Raw genomic sequence first — 27,240 nt, forward strand, 5'->3', positions numbered from 1 at the left:
GGGTCAGGAGAGAGGTCTGGGTTAGAGGTATGATTTGAGAGTTATTAGCATTTTGGAATGCTGTTCAGAGCCATGGGCAGCGGAGTGCATTTAGATAGACAAGAAGAGGTCAGTGTTGTACACTAGGATGGGGGACAGATGAGGAGGAACAAGCCAAAGATGCTGAGAAGGTCAGTGTACTAGGAGGAAAATCGAGAGTCCTGGGAGCCGAGTGAGAAGGCCTTTCAGCGGAGGAGGTAAGCAGCTGGGTCAAAGGCTGCTGACTAGTGAAGGAAGGTGAAGTTTGAGAATGGAACCTGGATTTAGCGCCTCAGCGGTTACTGGAGGTCTTGTCGAGTGAGCGGGTTTCGGGGGATTCATAGGGAATAAAAGCCTAATGGGAGTAGAGTCAAGAGAAATTGGAAAAGAGAAGTAGAGACAGTGGATATCTGATAAAAGCAGTTGAGACTTAGGTGAATGGAGTTAATCCGTCCAGGATTAGTTTGCACATTAATACCCTTAGCTCTTTCTTGATATGGGAGAGCTTTTTACATACCAGATAGAAATATAAGTTTTCCCTCTTCCTTGGACCCCCATTCTTTCTCAGGAGTGTGTAGTGCTCTTCCATGTACCTTGGGTCTTCTCTACACACCATGCTCTCTTTCCCACCCATTTACACACCCATACTCTTTCTTCTTACGTGCATATGCACACCCTTTCCAAATGTGCTCATCACAGAAAAATGTTACTGTTTTTGGTTTTGTATATTTATTGTAATGAAACACCAGATTAGTATTCTGGAAATGCAAAGAGCCTCCTAAACTCTGTAATAGCAATGTGTAATTTTCATCTTCATAAATCTCATGAGAACAAGTTCAAGTTGATGTGCTTCCCAAATTGCCCATATTTATATCATGTCAAATTGGCCAATAATGGCTATCAATCTTTTCTCTTTCATATTCAAGGAAAAAATTATTAATCAAACTGGATAAGGACCTAGATGACTATAAAGAAGAGAAGAAACACTTGCAAGACATGGTTAACTCTCTTCCACAATTCGAAGACGGCAGAGAAAAAGCTCTGAACCAACAGTGCCAAAATACAGCACTCTTGTGGGAGAATGCAAAAGCTTCCATCGCTGAATGGTAAGGAAAACAATTGCTCTAAAATCTGAAAAATGGTCTGTCGCATAACTGACTTTTTGAAATGTGTGTGTTTAAAACACCTTCCCATGGACCTAACGGAAGGACAAACAGGAGTTTCACACTGGAAGCTCGCTGGGTCAATGTCCGAGCAGATCTGGAACCACAGATTGGGACTTGAATGAACCTAAGGAGTTATCTAGGAAGGATAACAAACACAGTATATTAATCACCCCACCTACATTAGTGTTCTATTACTGCTGTAACCAATTACCACAATTTAGTGGCATAAAAACATCACAAACTTATATTACAGTCTGGAGGTTGGAAATCCCCAAGTCAAGCTTTGTTTCTTTCTGGAGACTCCAGGAACAAATCCCCATCTTTGCCTTTTTTGTCCTTTGGAGGCTTCCTACTACATTCCTTGGCTTGTGGCCCCTTCTTCCATCTTTTTTTTTAAAATTGATTTTAAAAGAGAGGAAGTGAGAGAAAACAGAGACATCAACCTGCTGCTCCACCCACCGATGTGTTCATTGTTTGATTTTTTTTTAAGATTTTATTTATTTTTTAGTCAGAGTGGAAGGGAGAGAGAAAGAGAGGGAAAGAAACATCAATGTGTGGTTGCCTCTCACATGCCCCCTACTGGGGGCCTGGCCTGCAACCCAGGCATGTGCCCTGACTGGGAATCAAACTGGTGGCCCTTTGGTTTGCGGGCTGGCACTCAGTCCACTGAGCTACACCAGCCAGGGCCGTTGGTTGGTTCTTGTATGTTATGTGCCCTGATTGTAGATCAAACCCCTTGACATATGGGGACAATGCTCTAACTAACGGAGCTACCCAGCCAGGGCCCCTTTCTTCCCTCTTTAAAGCCAGTATCTCAGCATCTTCTAATCTCAACCTCAGTCTCTCTCTCGCTCTCACTTCTCCTCCTCATCACATTATCTTCTTTGACTCTGACCTTCCTGTCTCCCTCCTGTAAGGACCCTTCTGATTGTATTTCACCCACTTGGATAATTCAGGATAATGTCCCATTTTAAGACCCTTAACTTAATCACAACTGCAAAGTCCCTTTGGCCATGGAAGGCAACATGTTCACAGGATCCAGGTATTAGGACATGGACATTGTTGGTGGTTGGGGGCATTATTCTTCCACACTGCCCTACTCAAATGGCAGATGTAGCCTGTCACTTTCTGTTGCCACCATCTTTCCTACAGAGCCTAGGCATGGCTCAAAGGTTTTCTTAACTGTGTAACAGCCATTACCTTTGAGTCCCAGGTGGTGAATATGCTGAATCTACTCCAGTCTTGCCTTCTCCCCCTTACTCTCTGCCTGCGGGTAGGAGTGGTCTGGAGAACTGATCCCTATCCCTGTACCACCAGGCCAAGGGATCTAGTTGGGCTAAGAGATAGAAAGTACTAGTAGGAGATTAGAGGGCAAGAAGAGAGTTCAAGGTGGTCTTAACCATCCCCCTCCCTTTTTAGCATGTGTTTTGGCAACTCCTCCTGGATCCTCCTCTTTGACCCTGACCCGGGGCACTCTCCCTTTCCCCTCGAGGCCAAGTGGCGGGTCAGTAGAGAGCTATTGCTGCAGTTAGTGCAGGGGTGCCTCAGCTCCCCGGTGATTTCCCTTAACTCTGCTCTCCGTGGTCCTTTCTCACAGAGCTGCACTGAGCACTCTTTCCCTCCGGAACCTGCGTGTGCAGTAGTAAGATGAAGCCTGTCTGTAGTATTTGATCTAGCCTGCCCTTCGATTTTACAGAGGAAGGAATTAAGGTTCTGAGACCTAAAGTTGCTTTTCTAAGGTCACATGACTAATTGGTGCCTAGCCGTAACTAGGTGTCCTAACTGCCACATTATTATCGGTACTATACTTTTTTAAAAGGGCTAAATCTAGAATGAGTTAAGTAGACTTACACAACTTATGACTTGCTGAATTATTTTAAAAATAATCTCCAAGAATAATGGTAGAGACAGTTTTCCAAGGTGTCTTTTGGTTAAGGATGACATTGAGGTGTTGATTTCTTAAGGTTATGAATCGTATGTACTTTCTAGAGTGTACTTGTGGTGATTCTTAAATATTGATCAGGTGAAAATACTAAATCAGTGATCATTTACCAACCACTTGTCAGATAAATACATGAGCCACCACTCTTAGGTTAAATTGGTAAAACTGTTATAAGCCATGTCAAGAAGAAAAATCCTTCTATCATGTATTAATCTTTATTGTAGGATAATTAAAAAGAGAAAGAATGGTTTTGTTATTTTCAGACATTTTGCTGTTTTACGTTTTTTTCTTTTTTATAGCCTTGACCAATGTGAAAGAGTTTTGGAGCTCTTAAAACAATATCACAATTTTAAAAACGTCTTGACAACTTTGATTCAAAAAGAAGAGAATGTCATCTCCCTGCAGGCTTCGTACATGGGGAAGGAGAACCTGAAGAAAAGGATAGCGGAGGTGAGTCCGGCTCCAAAGGAAGCGCCACATGCGTCCTTGCTCATGAGCCTGCCAATAAAGGGGATATTACAAACGGAGCCGTTTTCAGAACTTGGTTGAAAAGAACTTACTAGTGACTCTATTTTACCAAATGCTTAAAAATGTATTCAATATATCAACAGAGCTTAAAAGAGATCACCCCCCAAGTTGATGTTTGTTTGTTTTTAATGCTAATCCAAGGATATGTTTATTGATTTGGGGGCAGGAGAGAGAGAGAAAGAGGGAGAGAGGGAGGCAGGGAGAGAGAAACATCCATTAGTTGCCTCCTATTTGCACCCCAGCTGGGGATCCAACCCCTAACCTAGGTACATGCCCCGACTGAGGATGGAACCCACGGCATTTGGTGTATGGGGCGACGCTCCAACCAACTGAGCCACCTGGCCAGGGCTGTTGGGGTTGTGATACTGGCACTGTGGTTCTGTTGGAGTCGGGGGTCACCCCTGCTGCTACCTCTGTGAGGTGGTACCAGTCGGTGTGTGTGCTACCTAAAAGGAACCTTCTATCTGAAAGGAACCTGAGACTCCATTACAGTCTCAAGAGAATGAAGACAGGAGGAAAATCCCCTCTGTTAGTGGACAAAGGAAAAAGTCTGTTTTTATTTAGTTGCTTTCTGCAAAGGTGTGTGAACCGATCTCAAGGTTGTTTTGTGTTTGTAGCCTCACCGATCACAGCTTTGTATTCTAAGAAGAATAATATTTTTGGACACTAGGTGTCATTATTTTCTATGATTTTACATGGTTATCAGTCAGAGTGGCATAAAATGAGATAGTTAGAAAAGAATACGCTTTACTATATTACTATTCACCAAAACGTTGCTTTTCCTGTAGGTTTTATGAGCACTATGCTAAAGTGCTGTCCAAGTGTCGAAAGCATGTGTGAACTTAGTGTACTAGATTCAGCTGGTTGTTAGAAAGCCATTTTATTGAACTTCCCAGTTGCTGAAAGCAACATTGGTAGAAGCTTCAATAGACTAGGTTCTTACAGGTAATTTGTTCTCTATCTAGAACGCTTGACCCTGAAGCTGAAATGACACTTAGGATTCAGACACATGGCCAGTGCCACAGATGAGGAATAGCCCCTGTCAGGGACCCACTGTCTCAGACTCAGTGTCTTGAAACTGACCAATCAGAAAGAGCCTTATAACTGGATTCCTATTAAGAGACTTAATTGAGGGAGGCAACCAAGACCATGCGCAGACAGTCAGCTGGAGTTGCTTAGATACAGCCCCTCTGGTTCCCTCCAGTGGAAGCAGCTTTGGGTCTGATGGTCTCGGGGTCAAGGAGGACTCTGGCCTCATTCTAGTGGATTTAAGGAGCTACGATTCCCTTGGTTCTCAGAGAATCCAATGTGACCAGCTGTGCAAGATCCCCTCAACCTTGTGTCCCAGTTCACGTAGCTGCTCCCCCACTGTGCCCCTGATGCCAGTTCCCCACCTGGTGCTTTCATTTCAGAATCAAGGTCTCTCCCTTAATCCCAGGTCCTAAGCCCCTGCCTTGTGTACTCACCAGACATATCTAGCTCCTCTTGCTTGCAGCTGTTCTTGGAATGTGCTGATCCTCCTTAGACCTCGAGTCCTACCTTTGTCCTGTCCAGTGGGATCCTATTACCAGCAAAACCCTATTTCTGTCCTATTCGGTGAGGTAGCATAGGAAAAGTGCCTAGCAGAGCACCTGGGATTTACCTCATAGCCAGTGTCAGCCGTGATACCCCGCTGTGTGTGGCTGCAGGGGAGGAAAATACTTGCCTCTGTGCTTATGGTTTTTTTGGCTGGTCTGACAGTCAAACAGACATGAGACAGAGTAGCAAGAGAAAGTAATTCAAATTTAATACATCTGTTTGGGAACCCTGCATACATGAGAGAGTCAGCAACCCCACATGAACTAAAGAACATCAGGGACGAAAAGGGAGAATGGGAACATAGGACGTTCCTAGCAAGGGGTGGGGCAGGGTACCTTGGGCACGTCAAATGGTTTTTGCAGAATGACAAGCAGAGCAGACATGCAGTGAGTAGAAGTGTACCCTGCTCTATAGCGAGGTCAAAAGAGGTTATCTCTGATCATCTCTTTTTATAGGCAAGGACCCTAATTCAAGTTCATCTAGGTAGTTAAGGGAGGTGCAGAAGTTTTTCCTGAGTCCCTGGGCTCAAATTGACTTTAGCTCAGAACAACCCACAGGCCACAGAGGCACATCTTGGGGTGACTCGTTCTAACCCCCGCCCCCCATCTGGCCTATCTGCAATTCTAAATGTTCCCTCTTCTCACTTGCTTGAACGCCCTTCCCACCACCCATAACTGCATAATCAGCCCCGTAACTGTAAACTGCATGCTTGCTGACCAGTAGAACTTCCATTGCCTCCAGGCATGTGGCCCTCTCCTGGGTGCGTCTCCCTAGTGGAAATCGGAGTCCTGGTCTTGACCCTTCTGCCAGCACTAGTGCCTCAATGGCTATCATCTTAGTTTGTTTGGGTTGCTGTAACAAAAATACCATAGACTGGGTGGCTCTTAAACAACAGAAGTTTATTCTTCACAGTTCTGGAGACAGTTCTCATAGTTTACAACATTCTGCTATTGAATCCACCTCCAAATCTGTGTTCTTCCCACGTGCAAAGTATATGCATTCCATCCCAACAGCCCCCAGAGTCTTAATTTGCTCCAGCATCAACTCTAAAACCTAAGTCCAGAGTCTCATCTACATACTGTCTAAATCAGGTATGGCTGAGCATCAAGGTGCATTTCGTTTGGGGGGAAATTTCTCTCTAGCTGTGAACCCAAGAAATCAAAGAAATTATTTATTTTCAAAATACTGTGGTGAGAACAGGGATAGGGTAGAGATCCACCCATTCCAAACGTGAGAAATAGGAAAGAAGAAAAACATAGTTGGTCCCAAGTAAGAACAAAACCTAACAAGGCAAATAACTGTAAACCTTAAGGCTTGAAAATAATCCTCTTTGGCCTGATGATCTGCCTCTAGGCCCACCGGGATGACTGGATGATACCCCCTCCCCCACCCCAGATCCCAGCAGGGGCTCCTGCAGCTCTCCTGGGCTAGGGCCCTGCACCCTCAGCATTCCTCCCCCGAGGTCACTCACTTGCAGCTCTCCCCTCCCTGAGTCCTCACCTGGTGGAAAGGTCAACACAGCTCTCGGGAGTCTCTTTACTAACACAAGGCCACCAGTCCTATTGGTGGCAGCTCCACCGCCATGACCTAACCACTTCCCAAAGATCCACCTCCTAATACCATCACATCGGGTGTTAGGATAAGAGCTTCTTAGAGTTTCTCATTAAATAACAAAAACTTATCACCTATGGCTAATTACTGAATGGTACTTAAATTATTATTTAAGCCCAGGTCTATCTGAGTGCAAAGCATGTTTCAGTCATCCTAATCGTGCCTTCCCTGAACACCTTTGAAGTATGTGTATGCAGAAGTGAAAATTGGGTAACTGCTTCATCTGCACCCCTTTCTCAATTGTAATAGTTAGCTCACAAAAAGTGCTTTTAAAATAAATAAAATAACTCTAATTACCTTTAGGAAAGATAGAAAAGCCTAGGCATTATTTTCTTACTATGTTGAGAATCCTCCATCTAGCACAGTGCCTAGCGTATAGGTACTTTATGTATTTGCTGAAATAATATATTATTTTGTATGGAAGATACAGAAGTTCTAATGTATTGGTGTTTAATTTTTTCCTCAGACACTTTTTTAACTGTCTAGAAAAAAGTGAATTGTAGTACTGTTGATTGTTAATACAACTTTCAGTTAATTTTGAGATGAGCTAGGTACTGTCTTCAGAAACAGTTTTTGTGGTACGTATTATCACGATGCTTTGCACCGGTGGCTTAAATATGATACCACTGAGAACTTTTGTCCTTCAAAACCACAGAAACCTGGATGTTTATCTAAGGTATGGTGCCAAATTTCCCCTCTCTTTAATGAAAGACAGTGCAAATGAAAGAGGTAAAGGCCGAACTGTCAGGGGACCACTAAAGTTCGGGAGATGTCAGAGGGGACCAGGTTTCCCTGCTGTCCCCCCTCCCTTCCGTGTATGACGAAAGCTGCAGTTCCTGTCAGTGCTGAAGCACCCTCTCCTGCTCTTTCTCTTCTCCTCACCTGCTGGTAGCTTGTGCCAGTGGAACAACAAAGTCCTTTGAATGTAATCAAAGTTAGAATGGATATATATGTACAATTTTTCACTTAATGGAACAAACATTTATTATGCTCCAGTGCAAACTAGGAGGAAAAACAGCTGGGTTTGCATTTCAGCCTTGCCTATGTATTAGGCAGTTTCAAGTCCGGAAAGAGAAACCTCCCAGTAATTTTTTTCATCAAAAATTTTTAATATTTCTAATTCAATTTTGATTTTTTAGATAATTATAGAGAAGTCAGATGCAGTTAAAAGAAATAATACAGAGAAAGCCCTGGCTGGTGTAACTCAGTGGATTGAGCACTGTCCTGAAATGCAAAGGGTTGCCGGTTCGATTCCCAGTCAGGGCACATGCCTGGGTTTCAGGCCAGGTCCCCATAGGGGGTGCATGAGAGGCAACTACACACTGATGCTTCTCTCCCTCTCTTTCTCCTTTCCTTCCCCTCTCTTTAAAAATAAATAAATAAAATTCAAAAAATAATAATACAGAGAGAACCTGTGTTCCTTTGACTGTGTTTTCTTAATGGAAAGCTCTTATAATTTTGCTGTTTCAAAAATCTAATATAAATGAAATCATACAAATTGTAATCTTTTGGGATTGGCTATTTTACTTAGCATAATGATCTGGAGATTCATTTAGATTCTTGAATGTAATATGATAAGTTGTGTTTTTTTCTTGCTGAGTAATATTCCAAGAAATGCATGTGCCACAGTTTATGTAAGTACTCACACTTTGAAGCACATCTGGGTTGTTTCTGGTTTTTGGCTATTATGAGTAAAGTTTCTATACACATTCACGTAGGTGGTTTTGTGTGAACTTAAGTTTTTTGTCTCCAGGAAAAATACCCTGGAGTACAGTTGCTAGGTTGTATGTTAATTGTATATTTAGTTTTTAAAGAAAATGCCAAACTGTTTTCCAGAGTGACTGGACCAGTTTACATTCCCACCAGTAATGTATGAGTGATCTAGTTTCTCTGAATCCTTCCCAGTGTTAGATATTGTCTATGTTTTACTTCAGTCATTCTGACAAGTATGTAGTGGTATCACATTATGATTTTAATTTGTATTTCCCTAATTGCTAATGATATTGATCTTCTTTTCTTTTGCCTGCATGACATTTGTATGGTATCTTTGGTGAAGTATCTCTTTATATCTTTTGCTCATTTTCTAATGAAAGGGGTTGATTGCTTTACTGTTGAGTTTTGAGAGTTCTTTTCATATTCTGGATATTAGTCATTTGTCAGATGTGGTTTGCAAATATTTTCTCCCAAACTATAGCTTGTTTTTTTTTTTTTCATTCTCTTAACAGGGTCTTTTGAAGACAGAGCAAAAGTTTATTTATTTATTTATTTATTTATTTATCTATTTATTTATTTATTTTAGAGAGGGAAGGGAGGGAGAGAGAGAGAGAGAGAGAGAGAGAGAGAGAGAGAGAGAGAGAGAGAGAGAAACATCAATGTGCGGTTGCTGGGGGTTATGGCCTGCAACCCAGGAATGTACCCTGGCTGGGAATCAAACCTGGGACACTTTGGTTCACAGCCTGCGCTCAATCCACTGAGCTATGCCAGCCAGGGCTAAAGCAAAAGTTTTTAAGTTTGGTTAAAGTACAATTTATCAATTTTTCCTTTCTTAAGTTGTGCTTCTGGTGTCAAAATCTAAGAATTCTTTGACTGTCTCGAGATCCTGAAGATTTACTCCTTTTTTCCCCCCATAAGTTTTATAGTGTCTGGTTGACATTTGAATCCATCATCCACTTAGAGTTAATTTTTTGTATGATGTGTGAGATTTAAGTTAAAGTTTGTGTTTTTGTCTATAGATGTCCAGTTGCTCCATCACCATATGTTAAAGGCTCCATTTCCTTTGTTGAATCTCTTTTGCACCTTTGTGAAAAATCAGTCGGGCATATTTGTGTGAATCCATTTGTGGGTTCACTCCTCTTTTCCATTGATCTGTGTGTCTATCTCTCTGCCAGTACCGCATAATGTTTATTACTGTACATGATAGATTTTAAAATCAGTTAGACTCCCCCCACTTTATTTTTTCAAATGTTTTAGCTATTCAAGTTCTTTTACTATTCCATATAAATTTTATAATAATCTTATCTATATCTACAAAATAGTATTACTGGAATTTGATCATTACATTAAACCTATACATGAGGTTTTTGGGGAGGGCAGAATTGATGTCTTTACTATATTGAGTCCTCCAATCTATGAAGTTGCTTTTCCCTGCGTTTATTTAGACCTTCTTTGACTTCTTTCCCTAGAATTTTGTAGATTATAGCAAATAAGTCCTATGCATGTTTTGTTAGATTTACACCTAGGTATTTGGTTTTTTGAGTAATTAGAAATGGTATTATATTTTAAAATTCAGTGTTCATGTATTCATTGCTGGTATATGGAAGTAAAGTTGATTTTTATATATTTATTTTGTATTCTAAAACCTTTCTGAAACTATTTAGCTCTTGGAGTATTTTTGTAGATTCCTTGGTATCGCCTATGTAGATAATCATGTCACCTGCAAACAAGATAATTTCTTGACACTGGAGATACAGGTCATCCTGTTATTGCTAGTTGGAGGTATGAGTTCTGACTCCCCATTAGGCCTCCACTGATATCCCCCGGCTGCTCCTTGCAACTCCCTATGTGGCCCATCATAGGGGCAAGTGCCTTGTTGCTGCCAGCAGGAATTAAAGGCCTGGCTCTCTACTTGGCCTTTGCTCACATTACCCTGGTTGGGTGAAGGTGGGGCTTCTGTTACAGCCTGGTGATGGTGGGAGTCTAGGCTGTGCACTTGACCTTTGCTGGTATGGTGGGGGTTGAGCCATAGTTTTAAAAAAATTCTTGTCTGTAGTGAGCAATTATGTTCTAAAAGTTTTCTGCCTTGCAAGATTGTCCTATTCCTGGTACGCTGGATGAAGAGAACAGGCTTTTGTTGGGGCTTTTTTGTCTGTTACGTTACCTGGTGCTGGCTGCCTCAGCCTACAGCCAGGGATGTTTGAGGGGAGAAGAAATTGCAGGGAGCTCACCAGCAGGTTGTTCCTCAGGAGCCGATGCCTGCAGCCATTGTTCCTTCTTAAACTCTCCTCTTTGCAGCCTTCTGAAATTAGTGTTGTATATGACGTGCGGGGTTTTTACTATTACTTAGTGCGGTGAATGGGGAAAAGGATGTCTACTCCACATTACTGGAAACGGGAGTCCTTCTAGGGCGCATAATTTTCAGATTTTTGGCTATGGGAAATCTATTCAAATTTTATGTAGTCATTAAAAATGTTTGTGTAAGATTAGTAAAGTAAGTGAATCACTAAGATTACATTAGTCAACAAATTTAATTTTATAGTTTAAGATCATTGGCCTTTTCATAAAATAGTTTATCAACTTCTATGTTAGAAATGATGCTGGAGTTGGAATCATGGAGGATTAAACTAGAAGGCGCATTCAAGATGTTGTAGAGTTCTGTGTGTTTTATTCAGATGAGAGCTTTTTTCTTCCCTGTTACAGGTGACTCCTGTGGGAGGAGTCTAGGAACTATCACTTTTTATACCATTGAATGGAAACACTTTTTGGGGGGTAGAATATCATTTCCCAAGGACAAAAAAACATGGTTTTAGATCATATTTTGTCATGCATAGTGGGAAGAAAGTTGGGTGTGGAATTATTGTTAAATCAGATGGTTAGGACTATAAACACTTTTCATTGAGAAAGCAGGACAATAAAAGCCAATAATAGAATCATCTTTCTTACAGCTTGTCTGTGTCAGTAGATCAAAGCATGTTTTATTACCTTTTTAACAGATTGAAGTTGTCAAAGAAGAATTTAATGAACATTTAGAAGTTGTAGACAAGATTAACCAGATCTGCAAAAATCTACAATTCCATCTAAATAAAATGAGAACCTTTGAAGAGCCTCCTTTTGAGAAGGAGGCTAATATCATTGTGGACAGATGGCTTGATGTAAGTGATAATTTAATTGATGAGAAATTCTGTTGTATAGCAATTAAATTGATCTTTTCTATTGCATCTTTAGTATTTTTAATGTCATTACAAAATTCAAAAGAGCTCATGGTAAAAATGTTCAAATAATATAAAGATTTGAGTTAGAAATTAACCTTCATACCCAGAGTTTTAGGCAGTACTAACAAATGGGTCTATAATTTTCTGCATACAAAAGAGCAAGCTCAATTTATTTAAAATAAACGAGTTAATGTGTTCCTCGTTTGTGGAGGTGTTACTGTTCAACTATATATTTATTTAATGCATTTTTAGTTGAGAACTAATGATATTTTTTAAGTGAATTACAAGTTAAGAATTTGTGTTGTGTTTTCATCTGGGTTTTTAAAGGTGCTTTTTATTTATTGTGGTTTAGAACTTAGGAAGACCACTGCTTTCACTGTATGTAACCTGCAGCTCATCAGCTAAGATTTTTTTTTTGTAGAATAAGAAAGTATAGGATATGTTAAAGCAAGTTTTTTATTGACTAATAAAGCAAAGTAGCCAGTAAAGTTAAACTTAAACTAAAATTGTATTTAAGAATAGTGTTTGACTGAAACAATGGCTTAGAAAAAGTATATTTTTTACTACTAAATGTGTTATTTCTCTTGTTAATTGTGGTAGATAAATGAGAAGGCAGAAGAGTGCTATGAAAATCTTGGTCGAGCTCTAGCTTTATGGGACAAGCTTTTTAACTTAAAAGATATCATTGATGATTGGACTGAAAAGGTCCTTCAGAAAATCGAATCACATCAACTCACTGAAGAGGAAAGAGAAAAGCTGAAGGTAATTTAACAGAGATAAAATATATGCTCTTTTGTTTTACACAGTTGACATTTTAATAATGAGTTGGCTTTCTTAAAGCAGGGTAGAGAAATCACCCGGAAATCTTCTATTTCTTTTATTACCCCTTGAGTGGGACCTGCACTGTGTTGTTTCCTGTATGATATCGGAGGAGTTGTTAGCAGATGTTCGCAGACAGCCATGGGATTCACAAATGAAATGACCTTCCACGAGAGAAAGTGCATCTTTATTTTCATGAATGTCTAACAACAAACATAGTAGGATGAACTTACATGTGACATTGTTATTAACCAAATCACAGATGTTTTAAAATCAGTACCTGGTTATTGCCACTATCACCCTTATCACTACTTTGAAAATGTGGTGTTTAGCAGGCCCACTGTTAGATGATGTTATTTAAGGTATTAATAGAGAAGCGTATATATTACTGTAGTATAAATATGTTATTTTTAACATTTTGATAAGTAACTCAATGTAATTTTTTTCTTTATAGTTTTACATAATTTATTTTATGTTTTATTTAAAAGGTGTTATTATAGAAAGGGTCCATAGGATTCACCAACTTTCTAGTGGGGTTTATGGTGTATAAAAGCTTAAGAACTCCTAGCAGAAGAAGCCTCAACAAAATGTATAAGCGTTTCCAGGTGGTTTTTAGGCCTCTGGATTAGGTAAACTTTTTCCTAAAGGGCCAAATCGTAAATATTTTATGCTTGTAGATCATTTGATCAGTGTCACAAATGGTGGCCCCTGCTGTTGTAACATGAAAGAAGTCCATCATGGATAAGACATGAGTGCTTGAAAGTGGCTGGTCCCAGTGAAACTGTTCATAAACACAGACTGCCAGCCCTTAGGCTGCTAGCCCCTGACGTAGAGCAGGGTTATGGATGACCTTCACACTTTGAATTAAGCAGTCCCTCAAAAATACAGACAAAACATAGGCTGTGTGTGAACATTTTTGTAGAGCTTCAGAAAAGGTTAGTTTTTAACATAGTAACCTCAGGTTTTGCCATTTGAAAAGAATTAAAGTTGTATTTTTTTTTTAACTCCAGAAAGAATTTTTTCTAACTGTTTTGTTGGTTTACGTATTATTTATTGGTTTGTACCATAAAAAAAACACTATCTTGGTAGGTCAAAAACAGTGAAACAGTTGCAATTTTATCTGCTTCAATGTAATATAAAAATATGTATGTATTGTGACCAAAGACTGCAAAATTTGTTATTTTATTCACCTTTAAATTTAGTTATCCATTTTTATGCATTTGGAAAAGACTTGCAGTATGTGTGGAGATTTATGAGTTTTCTGGGTGTGATAATAGTCATGAAGTAAAACTATGATTTTTCTAAGTATGACTGAATGATCACTATGAGTCCCTTATATTTGTCTTAAACTACAGTTGTTTTAGATTATGAAGTTAAAGATTATAAACTGCCAGTTTATGGGCCAAATTCTACCAGCAAGTGGGAGGGGTTGTGATTGTGGGGGGAGGTTGACACAATTTACATGTACAGCTCTATGCAATGCAGTAGCTTTAGGTGGTCCCGCACGCTGGTGTATTACAACCCTAGTCCCTCTCTACTGTCTTACAGCTTGGACCCCTCTCTCTGTTGTTATGTTTGTCCGTATTCATGAAGGCACTTGGGTTTCTAACTCCCAGGACTCTGTCAAAGCAACAAGTGATTAGGGGCAATTCAAAAGGGCTCTCAATTTCTGTGTATTAGCAATAGCAATCATGGATTCCAGAAAATAAGGTGTATAATAAAAATATTTTTTTATTAAAATTTTGTGTTGTAGGCAGAGTTACAAATCCATGAACAAAAATCCTCAGACTTTTCTAAAAGAGTGGCTAAAATACAGTCTGTGCTTCAAAGCAGTGAAATACCTCTTGAATTGCAGGTAAGAGAATTTTTATTTAAAAGTTGCAATGAAGGTACTCAAAAGTAACGTTCATAAACCAGAATTTGAATCTTAAACCTAAAATAAAATTAGGATCATTATTTAATTCACCTTTGTTTAGTTCCTACGTTAAGTCTAACGAAATTTTTAATAGTCAGCATAGCATATTATCTTTGTTCCACTTTTAGGATGAATAGTATTTTTTGCATTCTTTTTTTCTTATGCTATTTATTTCACAGGCCTCTTGTGTGGAGGGAGGGAGAGCACTGTGCGTCCATGTTAGGGGACAAGGGGAGTCCTCAGGAGCTGACGTGGGTGTGGGAAGGAAAATATTGCTCCAGTGACTCTAGGTTTATTAATTGCTAGATGGAGAACCGGGAAGATTGCCTCAAGTGTGAATTTCTGTTGTGTGAAGAGGTTTGGTACAATTTTATGTAAATCAGAGTGCATAATGGCTGAAAAGGAATATTCACATGGCTGAATATGAGTCAGACTTTCTGGGTGAGGCCCTGGTGCTACCACCCATTAGTCCTCTGATCTTGGGCAAGCTACTTAACCTTCTTAAGCCTGTATTTTTGTACATTAAGTGCTTACCATGATGCCGTGCATGTAATAAACACTCAACAAATGCTGGCTTTGTAATTTTTTCTGTAGGTTTTTATATGTTTTCAAATGAGTGTTATGAAATAACACCTCAATTGGTATGCTAGCTAAAACTGGTTTTGAGGAAGTGTTTCAAATTAGTCTCTTTTAAAAAAAGTCAGAAGTTCAAGCCCTGGCTGGCATAGCTCAGTGGATTGAGCACGGGCTGTGAACCAAAGTGTCGCAGGTTCGATTCCCATGCCTGGGTTGCAGGCCATGACCCCCAGCAACCGCACATTGATGTTTTTCTCTCTCTCTCTCTTTCTCCCTCCATTCCCTCTCTAAAAATAAATAAATAAAATCTTTAAAAAAAAAAGTCAGAAGTTCCATTTTAGTTTTTCATGTTACTCTTTTTCTTTAAAGGCAACATTTGAATTGTCATATCAGTGATGTAAAGCAGTGAAGAATTTTAAGTAGAGAAGAATTTATTTCACATTAAAATGAAGTAGTTGCAACTCATTCCCTAGCAATGTGGTTTGTCTTAAAATCTAGTTGAATAAAACTTGTAACTGTACTTCATGTGTTTCTTGATTTCAGGTCATGGAGTCCTCTATTTTGGAAAAGATGGAACGTGTAAAAATGCTTTTAACAGGGGAATCCAACGGCTCTGCACTCAGCGGAAACGCAGCTGAGCTGCGGGAGGACCTGGACCAGGCCAAGACTCAGATTGGGATGACTGAGTCCCTCTTAAAAGCCTTGTCTCCTTCGGACAGCTTGGAGATCTTCACGAAACTGGAGGTGCTTCCCCGCGGCTTCTCTTCTGTGGTTCAGATTTATTTTCACATTTATTTCTGATGGTCTCTTGAAGTTAAAAAATAAAAGCCGGGGGAAAGATCTCAGACAAACAATTTGTGTATATTTAGCAGTCACCTTTGACTTGGACAGTAATTATTTGATATTTAATTGCATTGCCTCTGTGTATTTCCTGGCTAAGAGAAAGCAGTTCCACCCAAAAGAAAAATCATCTATGTTTTTACAAAAACAATGGAGACCTGATATGCATTGTGCACATCGAGCCCATTTTAAGACTTAACGGCTGTTTGTTTGCATTTTTAGGAGATACAACAGCAAATTCTACAGCAAAAGCACAGCATGACATTGCTTGAGAATCAAATAGGTTGCCTGACTCCTGAGCTCTCTGAATTAAAAAAGCAATATGAAAGTGTCAGTGATTTATTTAACACCAAAAAAAGTGTTCTGCAAGATCACTTTTCTAAGCTATTGAATGGTGAGTGCAATGTTTCTTCTGTGTTTCTGAGAATCTTCAAGTATGAATAAGTACTCTGAACACAAAAGCTAATCTAAGCTCCACTTAGGGATGGTTGCACAGATTATATTTAAAGAAAAGGACCGAGTGATTGAGGAAGGATTTATTCAGAAAAATCTTTTGGGGGGAAGCTCTCACTAATCTATGCATGTTATAAATAGCATCTATTTCTTTCAAGTGCCAAATCTTTATTTTACTAAAGAAAGTCAACACTGTCCTCATGTTTGACCCACCACTGTGGTGAGTGAGTCCAGGGACATGTCTGCTGGTGTCTTTGGGTGTCCTTGGAAAGGAGTTTTAGTGTAGAGAATACACCACAATTACTTTCTAGATTCTATTGGCCCTCAGAATTGGGTTTCGACTTATTATCAGTTCACACAGTGATTTGTAGCCATGTCATGGGAAGCAAGTTTCAAGATCTCTCACTTTAACTAGATATATACAGTCTACCTCGAATGAATACAGCTTTATTTATTTATTTTCCCCTGCAGATCAGTGCGAGAACTTCAATGACTGGTTCGGCAACATTAAAATAGACCTTGAAGAGTGTTTTGAATTATCAGAAACAAAAAAGAGCATGGAACAAAAGCTACAAAAACTTTCTGTAAGTCAGTAAGAATTCATTAAAACTAAAGTGCTAGAGACATAGAACTGTATTTAAATAGGTAGGATGATAATTACTTTGACTTATTTATTTACCTGCATAGAGATAATATTTTAAATAACCTGGCTTTTCCCAAAGATTTTGAAACTGTGCTTATTGGGTAATGTTGCAGGTGTTTTAAACAAGTTGTGTTTATACATCTAAGATGCTATTTATCTAAGTGTCTGCTAATGAATTCAATTGTGTTAAAATCATATTTGATAAAAAATTAAAAATTTATCTAATGTATTCTTTGACATTCCTTTAGTTTCCTGAAAGAGGTTTCTTGACTTTTTAAGTCTTTCCAGGCATATTTCTTTTAAAAATTGCAGTTGAACTTGAATATACTGCTAGTCAAAGTGTAGTGGAAGGCGGCCTAGCAAACAGCAGAGTGCCTGCCTGTGTAAAATGCACATGGTACCCTTAACTCTCGATCACTTCAGGGTAGACTATCTAGTACTTTAATTTTGATAATAAGTCACCCTCTCAAGCTTATTGATAGCACTTAATGTTCTCTGATTCACTGCTTTGATATCATTCTTCATTGATATAACTGCCTTTCTTCTGTTTTTTTTATAGCTCTGATTTTTTTTATCCATTAATGTCATTCAATTAATGGGCCCCAGCAACTGATGCTCAAACACTTTAACACAAACATTGAAATAAAATTGTGATTTGGACAAAGTTTTATAGAAAATAGTCTGTTTAGTTTTACATTTTGATTACCGTAAAGGAACAAGTATTCAGGAGAAGTTAAGTACGGCCAGGAAAGAAGAATACAGCTTTTCCCGGGGTAACTTCTACTGACCTCCATGGTGGCACTGCACTGTTTTGCCTGGGTCATTTCCAGAAAGGCAGAGGCACGCACACGCTGTAGAACTAACATAAATCAGCTTTTGGTCATTTGTCATCGAAGTCCGTCCTATCACCATAGGTCTTCTTTTGTGCAGGAGGTCAGGAAGATGGCATGTCCATGTACTGGCTTGGACAGTGTCATGGGGATGGCAGAGAACATACACTTGCCAGTAGGAAATAATTGACTTTTTGTCTTTTTTAAGGATTTCTTGGCTCTTGAAGGTAGAGGCAAGCAGATACAGCAGGTGGGAACGGTACTGAATCACGTGAAGAAGCACCTGCCCAAAGCACATGTTAAGGAGCTTACCAGTTGGATTGAAAGTCAAGAAATTGAATTAGAAAAAATGGAGTCTGTATGCCAAGTGCGAGCAAAGGAGCTTGATGACTGTTTGCATCAGCTGCTGAGGTAGGAAATGAAGTTGACCTCTGAATAGCATGTTTTCTAGTGATATCTTTCTATGTTCTTTGCCTCAGTACAGCTAGCACTGGGATACACAATACACATAAACTTAATGAATACACATACTTCCAAACCTGAGTTTGGCTCTAGGAAGATGGAGGTTTATAGAATTCTTCAAGTTATTTAACATGGCAAAGGTTTAGGGAAGACAAAAATGTTCTCAATTTGTTTCCTATTTTTTTATGATACATTTGTGTGACTCCTGATTTATAGAATACCACTGTAATACAGGCCATTATTATTCATATTTAATGTTACAAATTAAATTTTCTCCAAAGAATAACGAAAACATACAGTAAAAAAAATCTGGTTGGCTCGGAAGGTTCATGTCAGTCTTCTCTTCAGAGAAACACTTTTTACTTATCTTATGTTCTAATGTATAGTGTAATGTTCTTTTAGACTCCAGGATGACCACAGAAACCTGAGTAAGTGGCTGACTAATCAAGAAGAGAAATGGAAAGAAATGGAAGAATCAGGAGAGAAAACTGAGTTATTTTGCCAAGCCCTGGCTAGAAAGAGGTATGGCTGATCTTGTCTACAATGTATTTGCTGGGAATGTGGGTTTTTTTTTTACATGATGTTGTGGCTCCTATAAACGTTCAGTGATATTTGGAATTTACAGAGAACAGTTTGAATCCATGGCCCAGTTGAACAGCTCTTTGAAGGAATGTGGGCTTGCTGAAGAAGAAATAATAATGGAATCAACACGTTTGATTGATAGATACCAGGCATTATTGAGACAAGTATGTGAAACCGAGGAAGAGGATAAGTTACCTCCTGCTGAGGACCAGAGCTTTAATGATCTTGCACAAGATGTAATTCACTGGATAACAGGGATCAAAGAATCCCTTATGGTTTTGAATTCATCTGAAGGCCAAATGCCACTTGAGGAAACAATCCAAAAAATAAAGGTATAACTGTGGAAATAAAATTTCAGAGGTCAGAGCGAACTCTAATTTTGAAATGATTTAGAGGAAAATGGCAAAGATTTGTTTCTTAATGGAAAGTAGAATCACTGTAGAATGGTTAAAGACATTCAGATGATTGACCTCACGAAAGAGAAGGGCTGTGAGGGATCTAAAAATTATTTTAATGCAGTTGGAAGAGAGAAAGTAAATCCTCTCCTTGTGAGGGCAATGCCCAGTTACTGTCCATCTTCCCTGAGTGCAGTGGAATTGAAATAAAGGCAGGAAGTCAGGGCTGTGGCTGGTGGGAGTTTGCAAGGATAGAAAAAGGCACCAGCAGTGTCCAGGGTGGGGAACTCTTCTTGAGTGTATGTATAGGGTTCATCAAGGTTATTGGGTACTGAGTGGGTTGTGGAGGGCAAGGGCATCTCAGCCTCCTTTCAGCCCACTTTCTATCTAAGGGAGATTCAGTAAATATTGCTAGTTTAAAATGCAGGAGACAGAAGCACATGTACTTAGAAGAAACTCAGGAGAATTGAAATCATGTTGATCGAAGTATTGTTAGAAGAAATGGTTAAGAGTAGTGAGCTGGAAGTGTTGGTGAGACTTCATGAAGTAATCAGAATTCTCGGGATTATTTTCATAAAGGTTTTCCAGAGCAGGTGAATCTGGAGTAGTTGCTAAGAAGGGAAGAACTTGTTAGTTGAGAGCACAGGAGGGAAAAATAAGACTGGGGAATGGGAATTACTTGTGCTGTGGTGCAGAGATAAGAGTTGCAGGAGAGATGCTGCTGCATTTTCCCGTGGGGAGCTGTGAGTCTCATCTTGAGTGTATAAAAATGTGCCATTCAGGTTGTTAGCCCAAGTCTTCATCTGGAGATAATGGAGTAGATAGGAGGGTGGACTTGCCAGGGCTTGCTTTTTTTTGTTTGTTTGTTTTTGCTTTTTGGCATATTCTTTATTTGAAGGCAGTTGAAAACAAAGAGGAAATCTGGAATGTAATCACCTCAATCTGACAGATGTTTCTCGAGAACCAGTCTTCTATAATGCAGGGGAGATGTTTTTGTCTTTTGGGCACATATGAAAATGAAAGGGTGATTTTGAAATCTAACCTGCAGGCAGAATCTTAATATAATTTTTATAAATAAAAAGATAGCATATGTACTATTCTCAGTACTATGGATAGGATTATAAGATCTTTTTGCTTCAATTCAGGAAATCATTTTACTGAAGCCTGAGGGGGATGCTAAAATACAGAAGATCATGAGTCGGGCTGTGACCAGCAAGGCTCCGATGGCGTCAGAGACCGTTGCGGACATCGAGAACCAGTGGGTCAGCACGCTCCATTTAGCCAACACGTACCTAAGGTAAAGGACACGCCTTCACCACTCTCATGGTTTTCCATTGCACAGTGAAGTTTTGACAAGTGTGTTTTGTCTGCTTCCTGGATTCAGATACAGTGCCTATTGGAGAGGAAGTCAGTAGGTCAGGGACACCCAAAATGTCAGAGACTGAGCGAAGAGGAATGGTTCTCTGGGTCAGATATAAAACAGTGCTGTTGTAGCTCTACGGCAGTGTTCACTTTGGCTGGTACATCACCCCGTGGGGTTTTGGGTAACAAATTAACATCGCCTGTCATTCTGCCTTCAGTAATCCACTTCTGCACTGAAACTACCTTCCCCCAGACAACCTCAGTACCCACGTGGCATTCCTGTAGAATAATTAATGCCTTTAAATACGTATCCTAGGGTTCTTACATGTGCAAACATCAGTAAATGTCTGAAGTTAAGGACATAATTCTAGTAAAAACTTGATTAAGATCACATCTTAAATGATACACTTAATGTTTGATAGAAATGTGAATTTTACATTTTTCAACAAGACAATCAGATCAAAGCTAAATTTAAGATATAAAAAGAATAAACTAGTTAGTTGGCCAATACACTGAATGCTTATTTGTTTTACTTATATAAAAAGGAAAACATAGGGTAATGTAACTATATTTAAACATAATAAGAACAAATAGTTTGAAATATAAATTATTATTTTTTCTCAGGTCAAATTATGTAACAAAAACAGTAATATTTCAGCAGTACTACAAATAATTATTGTCTTAATTTCTGAACTAAACTCAGTGCTGTTTACAATTTTATAATGCCAAAAAAGTCTGTAGGAATAATGTATATTAGTATTATTTTAATACTTTTTTGTTTGTTACATTATAATGTGCAAAATGCCATTCCATTTGCTAATTGTCATTTCCTTTGTAAAACTGTTTTGTTAAATTTAGCCATCAAGAAAAGCTTCTCCTAGAAGGAGAGAAGTATTTGCAGAGCAAGGAGGACCTGAGGTTAATGCTCACAGAACTGAAAAAGAAACAAGAAGTGGGCTTTGCTCTGCAACATGGATTGCAGGAGAAGAACGCTCAGTTGAAAATTTATAAGAAATTCCTCCAGAAAGCACAAGATTTGACATCCTTGCTAGAGGAGCTAAAATCTCAGGGAAATTACCTCTTAGAATGCACTAAAAATCCCAAGTTCAGTGAAGAGCCTTGGCTGGAAATAAAGCATCTACATGAAAGTCTTCTTCAACAACTGCAGGTGAAGTGGTCAAAATAAAATTTTAAATGATTGTCATAATTATGTAAGATGTATATAGAGAAATTTTTTGTTTTTAATTTAATGTATCACTTTTAGATAAAAATATTAAATCCTCAAGGATAAAGGAATCAAGCTAGTCAGTTTTGCTACAAGAATCCATTATGTATTATTTGATGAGGATGTTATTTTCTTTCATTGACATTCCCCTCTTCAGGAATAGAAAGACTTAAGATTTTTTTAGGCATCTCTGTGAAGGTGATTGTTTCAGTTATTCATGCTCATCCATGCATCCATCCCTCTGTCCATTGATGTATCTAATGCAAACATCTACCCATCCATCCATCTATCAACTGTTACAATAGTTTGTATTCATTATTCCGTATAAATGTATGTGTGTCTCTCTCTCATGTCTTTCTACGTGATCTGCAGTAAAAGGGTTAAGAAGTGAAATGTCAGCTTGTCATAAGGGAGTGTGTTTTCTTAAGAGAATTGCTTATAATTCTGTGCACATTGAAAGCCAGTTTCAATTTGGAATTACCTGGGTAAGAAACCCTGCTTATACAGATACAAGGAGTTGTGCAGGGGTGAAGATGTATCCTCTCGGTGTTAAGTTGTTTCGTTTAATAGTTGCTACTTTTCTGATTAGGCGTGGTTGCTTTATTTTCTTACTCCAGGAAGAGAACCTGAAGGTGATTTCACTCTTGAGTTAGGATTACTTTTTCCTGAGACACAACTTTGGAGTTTGAATCTTATGAAAGGAATCAGGGGTTAGGTTGATCTCAGATAGTCTCATTTTCAAGTGTGGGTACTTAGTTTTAGTAAGAAGGATAATTAAGGGACATGCTTCATTATGGATGTTTGTGATGATGACATAATTTGTAGGCATTTCATTTTGTAAGCCTCTTGACAAATAAATTGTCTTTAGGAAAGAAGTGAAAGCAAAGAAATATGGGGGAAAGAAATGTGGTTTCAGTAAGGGTCACTTTCGGGGGAGGAGGGAGGTTTTATAGTGAAGTATCTCAAACACTAAACTCTAAAAGAACTCTGGACAATTTATGACCATATTCCTGTTTCAAGATGAAACCTCATAAAACAAGTACTTATGAACAACTTAATTATTATCGGAGTGAGAAAATTCAGAAAGAAATAATTCATACATTGTCAATGGTTTCATTTTTAGGATTCTGTGCAAAAGTTGGAAGGTCATGTTCAAGAACACCACGCATACCAGGTTTGCATCACAGACCTAAATAATGAATTGGACAGCATCTCCAAGGAATTTGTTAGTTTTTCTGACAGGCCTGTGGATCAAATGGAAGTTGAGGGCAAACTCCAGGAACTGCAGGTATTAAACAATGTCCACACATGATAGATATTTAAAAAACTCAATTTTAATGACAACTTTACTAATGAATGTCTTTGGTTTGAAAGTCAAGTGCTCTTCAGATGACTACTAGATAAAGTGCTGACTAGTCATAAAAAAAATGGAATGCTCTTCTTTAGTGACCAAATCCATTTATCGTTTCTGTTGTAAGTGGTCCCTGCACTCGGGAGTCTCAGGGATGATTCTTCCCACGACCCATCTGTAGCTTTTGGAGATCTTTGTTTCAGAGACCACACAGTGATTCCAGGAGAGACTGGGCGGTCCACGGATGCATCTCATATAAGACCCAGGGGGAGCTCTTTCCCTTTTGCATTCTCCATTGTGGGTGGTTAGGAGTTGTGTAATTTTTATTAATTTGTGGGCTTGTGGACTACATCAGAGCTCTCTCTCAGAGGTAGGGCTTTCAAAATTCTCACACTGTGAGGATTGCAGCCATTTACCCTCATCCTCAAAACACTTTCCTCGGATTTTTGCTGTTGGCACAGCCAGCATAAACAGGCCCAAGCAGCGTCTTCTAGAAGAAAACAAAGTAAAGCTTTTCTCAGCTCCGCCTTTCACAGTTCCTTGACTGGAGATTCTGTGGGGTGAGTCACAGGGCAGCGCTGCTGACATCAGCTTGGGAATGTCTCATCGCTTCCCTTTGGGGACCCGGGAAGCATGCCAGACTTCTCCAGAATGGACAAGTCTGCCTCCCCCTTTAGTAGTGATAATGTGACAAACGTCAAGGTTTCATCGTGTCTGAGGCACTGTTTGAATGCACGGGTACTGAAAAAAGTAAAACTTGAGCCTCATTGTGAGAAGCTCAGGATCCTGTTGAAAAATTAAAATGCAGGCTTTTGCTATACATAGAAGGAACTACAGAGGCCATCAAGTTCAGAACCCTTCATTTCTACCCAATAAACTGAGTTGTGGCAAGGTGAGGGATGTACAAGGTCACCCAGGTTGGTTGGCAGAGGGTGGTCACAACTTAAGTCTTCCAATCCTAGTCTGGTGTGTGCTTTTTCTAACTCTTCACTGAATATCTCTACTTGGTTATCTCACAGTTAGTTGCAGTTAAGTGCATCCAAAAATTAACACATCTTTTCCTTCCCTTTCTCCGTCTCTGGGGGGCTCTCTGCCAATGAACCTGCTTTATCTACTAGGTTATTTGACTCCATGAATATCTCCACCATCTCTCCAGGCTTTTAGTCAGAAACTGGATGTCCTTTCCTGGATTCCCAATCTAGTCGGACATCAAGTGTTGTCTCTTTCATCTCTGGAATATCTTTACAATTAGTACCCCCCCCCCCACAATTTCCCCATGATTGCTGCTTTAGGATAGGCCCCCATCTCACAGATCTCTGCATTAGACTTCTGAACGGGCTCCCTGCCTGCACGTGTCTGCTCCAGCGCACCTTCCGGATCTGTCTAAAATGCAGATCTGGAACTCACTTCTTTCAGTTTAAAACATTTCAGTGACCCATTTGTTAGCACAGGCCTTTTTACATTCAATTGCAATTGTCTGTTTACTTCTGTGTCCCTGTGGACTGTAGGAGCTTGAAGGGAATGGATTTTACTCACCCATGTAACTTCAGAACCTATCATAATACTAACTGTTAGTTGAGTGAGTGAATGAATGAATGAATGAATGAATTTTTTGTGTGTGGTCCATTAAGATAGTAACTAATAAACCCTACATTGTTCACTTAGTGACTTTAAGGCTTATTCGAATTCAGTGGTAACATCAGTACCTGCTGTAGAACGCAATTTACTTTTGAGTCTAGAATTCTCAGATTAGCTCCCTTTCTTCATGCATACATTTAGCAGATGTTGATTGACTTCCCACTATATTGAAGACGTTGCACTAGATAGATTGATTTAAGCTTTGTTCTGAATTTTAAACATAAACATTAGATTCGTGTGGGTACATTCTAAGTGATTTTTAACATACTCTTTCAATGTTTTGCAAATAGTAGGCACTTATTATTTGGTGTTTTGATTATGTCAAAGGCTGTAACTTGAACTAAATACATACTAAACAAATATGTATTGACTGTCTCCAATGTTTCAGGAACTGTGTTGTGAAAATTTGTTACTTCTAATTTTTTAGTTACATAGAAAATCTGCTTGGGAATTTGATCTGGGATGCCACCTTGCTTTAAATTTTACCCAAAGTTTCTTCTTGGTGATATGAGTTGATAAGTTTCTTGTACTTCCCACTAGTGAAGCGGAATACGTTGCGATTTCCAAAAGTCAATTAACTCTTGTGACAATTGAACAGAGTTAGTTCTTGTGACAATCTTTTCTCCACTCACAGGAACTAGAGAATAGACTCCATTTACAAGATGGCACGTTAGAGAAGATTGTAGGTTTAGCAAAATCCATCAAGCAAAATACATCTTCAGTGGGACAGAAGATTATTAAAGATGATATAAAATCACTTAAGTGTAAACAAAAAGATTTGGAAAACAGACTTGAATTTGCTAAGCAGGAGATGGAAAATTATCTCAACAGCATTCTCAAACCAAAATGCTCAACAGAAAAGAAAGAAAAGTTTACTCCGCCAGGCAGAGAGAAGCAGGTCACTTCTGATGTGCAGGAGTCCACTCAGGGCTCAGCTGCAGTGGGGAAGCTGGAGGAAGACTCAGAAGTAAACAAGGTAAGTGCTTGTGATTGCATCTCTGAGACATCGAGTCTGAGAATGAAGAGGTGCTGGGATTTGAAAAGAGGGTCGTGAATCAAGCCTTCTGATTTCATAATTAAACCTTCAGTGTGCTGGCTATTTATGTGGCCCACTTGTAAAGAGAGCCCTTAGAAAACTGTCCAAGATTTCAGTGGTGAAATATTATACAGTTCAGTGTGTTAAAATGTCAGTCATCAATTTAGGTTTATTATTCTCTCTGATATGTAATCAGATATAATTTCTTGGGTCAAAAGCACAAAGGCAAATGAAAAGAAAATGTGCTTTACCCATTTTCTTAGGAAAAAATCCAAGGGCCTTGGGTTTTTTTTTTGGTTGATTTTATAATGAAATCAGAGATTGTTGGAAAGGCTAGATTCCTTCTTTTTCTTCTTATGTTAACCCTATACTGCAAATATAGTTTTAAATGTTGTCTGATCATTTGGTTTGAGAATATCAACATTTAGCCTTCTAATTTTCCCTGGGGAGAAGAATGAAGAATGTTATTTTGTTTTCACTCTGAACAACTAAATGGGTATGTTTTCCTGGGGCTCTTAAAGTGCTTTCTTATAGGTTAGAGATTAAAATAGAAAAGCACAAAGAGCCAGCTAGTAAACTATATTTGAAAGGGTCTCCCTGTTAAGCAGCATCTTAGGCAGCACCTGTCAATCAGGATTCAGTTGGACAGTAGCAAAGGTTCATCTATACAGGTGTGAATTCTCGTCAGCTTTTTATGGAATATGTAATCAACAGGAATGAAGAGAATATGCACTTCTCTTGTCTTCCTAGAACAGAAATGCATGGAGCATCACAGGACCTAGACAGGGTTTCCTAGAAGTTAAATGCCAATGGAACCTCTCTTTGGCCATGAGAAAAGACTTTTAAATCCCAGTGCTAGATATTGCTAGGGGAATACTATGTGTTAAGGATTAAGGGCCCTGTGAGTGAGATTCTTGATGTTGTATCTGTCAAAGAAACTCTTAACAGAATTTAAACAGCAGCAGTTAAATAAAAAAGGAAATACACTTGAGTGCTTCCTGTCTTAGTACATGAATTTCTAAAGGGACTTGTTTAATAACCTTAAAATTAGCTTCTTGGACCCATTTTGGCTGTGAACCCTCATAATTTAATATAATATATTGAAACCTAATTAAAGATCATAATCCAGTAATAATTTTAAAAAATTTTATTAAGCTTTTACTTAATTTTACATGACAAGTTAAGGATAATGTATGATGCTGCATCAGAATGATTTTTCTCCCAGAGGAGATGGAGTGACTTACCTTGCCTCACCCACTTTCCCTCTTGTAATTACCATGCTATTGCCTGTGTCTATGAGTTTTTTTTTCTTTTGCTTAATCCTTTCACCTTTTTACCCAGC

General features: G+C 38.9%; 1 protein-coding gene across 8 annotated transcripts in view; it reads left to right on the forward strand.

Moving 5' to 3' along the window:
- The window catches only part of SYNE2 (spectrin repeat containing nuclear envelope protein 2), a 289,942-nt gene that overhangs the window by 115,228 nt on the left and 147,474 nt on the right, over nt 1-27,240 (forward strand). For all 8 annotated transcript variants that reach the window (XM_045822428.1, XM_045822429.1, XM_045822433.1 and 5 more), the window contains exons 31-45: nt 945-1,124; nt 3,426-3,576; nt 11,553-11,711; nt 12,372-12,533; nt 14,344-14,445; nt 15,625-15,825; nt 16,144-16,315; nt 16,846-16,958; nt 18,056-18,258; nt 18,712-18,831; nt 18,935-19,223; nt 20,432-20,583; nt 21,507-21,816; nt 22,997-23,161; nt 25,497-25,838. In XM_045822428.1, coding sequence (XP_045678384.1) covers nt 945-1,124; nt 3,426-3,576; nt 11,553-11,711; nt 12,372-12,533; nt 14,344-14,445; nt 15,625-15,825; nt 16,144-16,315; nt 16,846-16,958; nt 18,056-18,258; nt 18,712-18,831; nt 18,935-19,223; nt 20,432-20,583; nt 21,507-21,816; nt 22,997-23,161; nt 25,497-25,838 — 2,821 coding nt within the window. The remainder of the gene's footprint in view (nt 1-944; nt 1,125-3,425; nt 3,577-11,552; nt 11,712-12,371; nt 12,534-14,343; nt 14,446-15,624; nt 15,826-16,143; nt 16,316-16,845; nt 16,959-18,055; nt 18,259-18,711; nt 18,832-18,934; nt 19,224-20,431; nt 20,584-21,506; nt 21,817-22,996; nt 23,162-25,496; nt 25,839-27,240) is intronic.

Source organism: Phyllostomus hastatus, unplaced genomic scaffold (genome assembly GCF_019186645.2).
Source record: "Phyllostomus hastatus isolate PE091 unplaced genomic scaffold, TTU_PhHast_1.1 phas_scaffold_501, whole genome shotgun sequence".
NCBI lineage: Eukaryota > Metazoa > Chordata > Mammalia > Chiroptera > Phyllostomidae > Phyllostomus > Phyllostomus hastatus.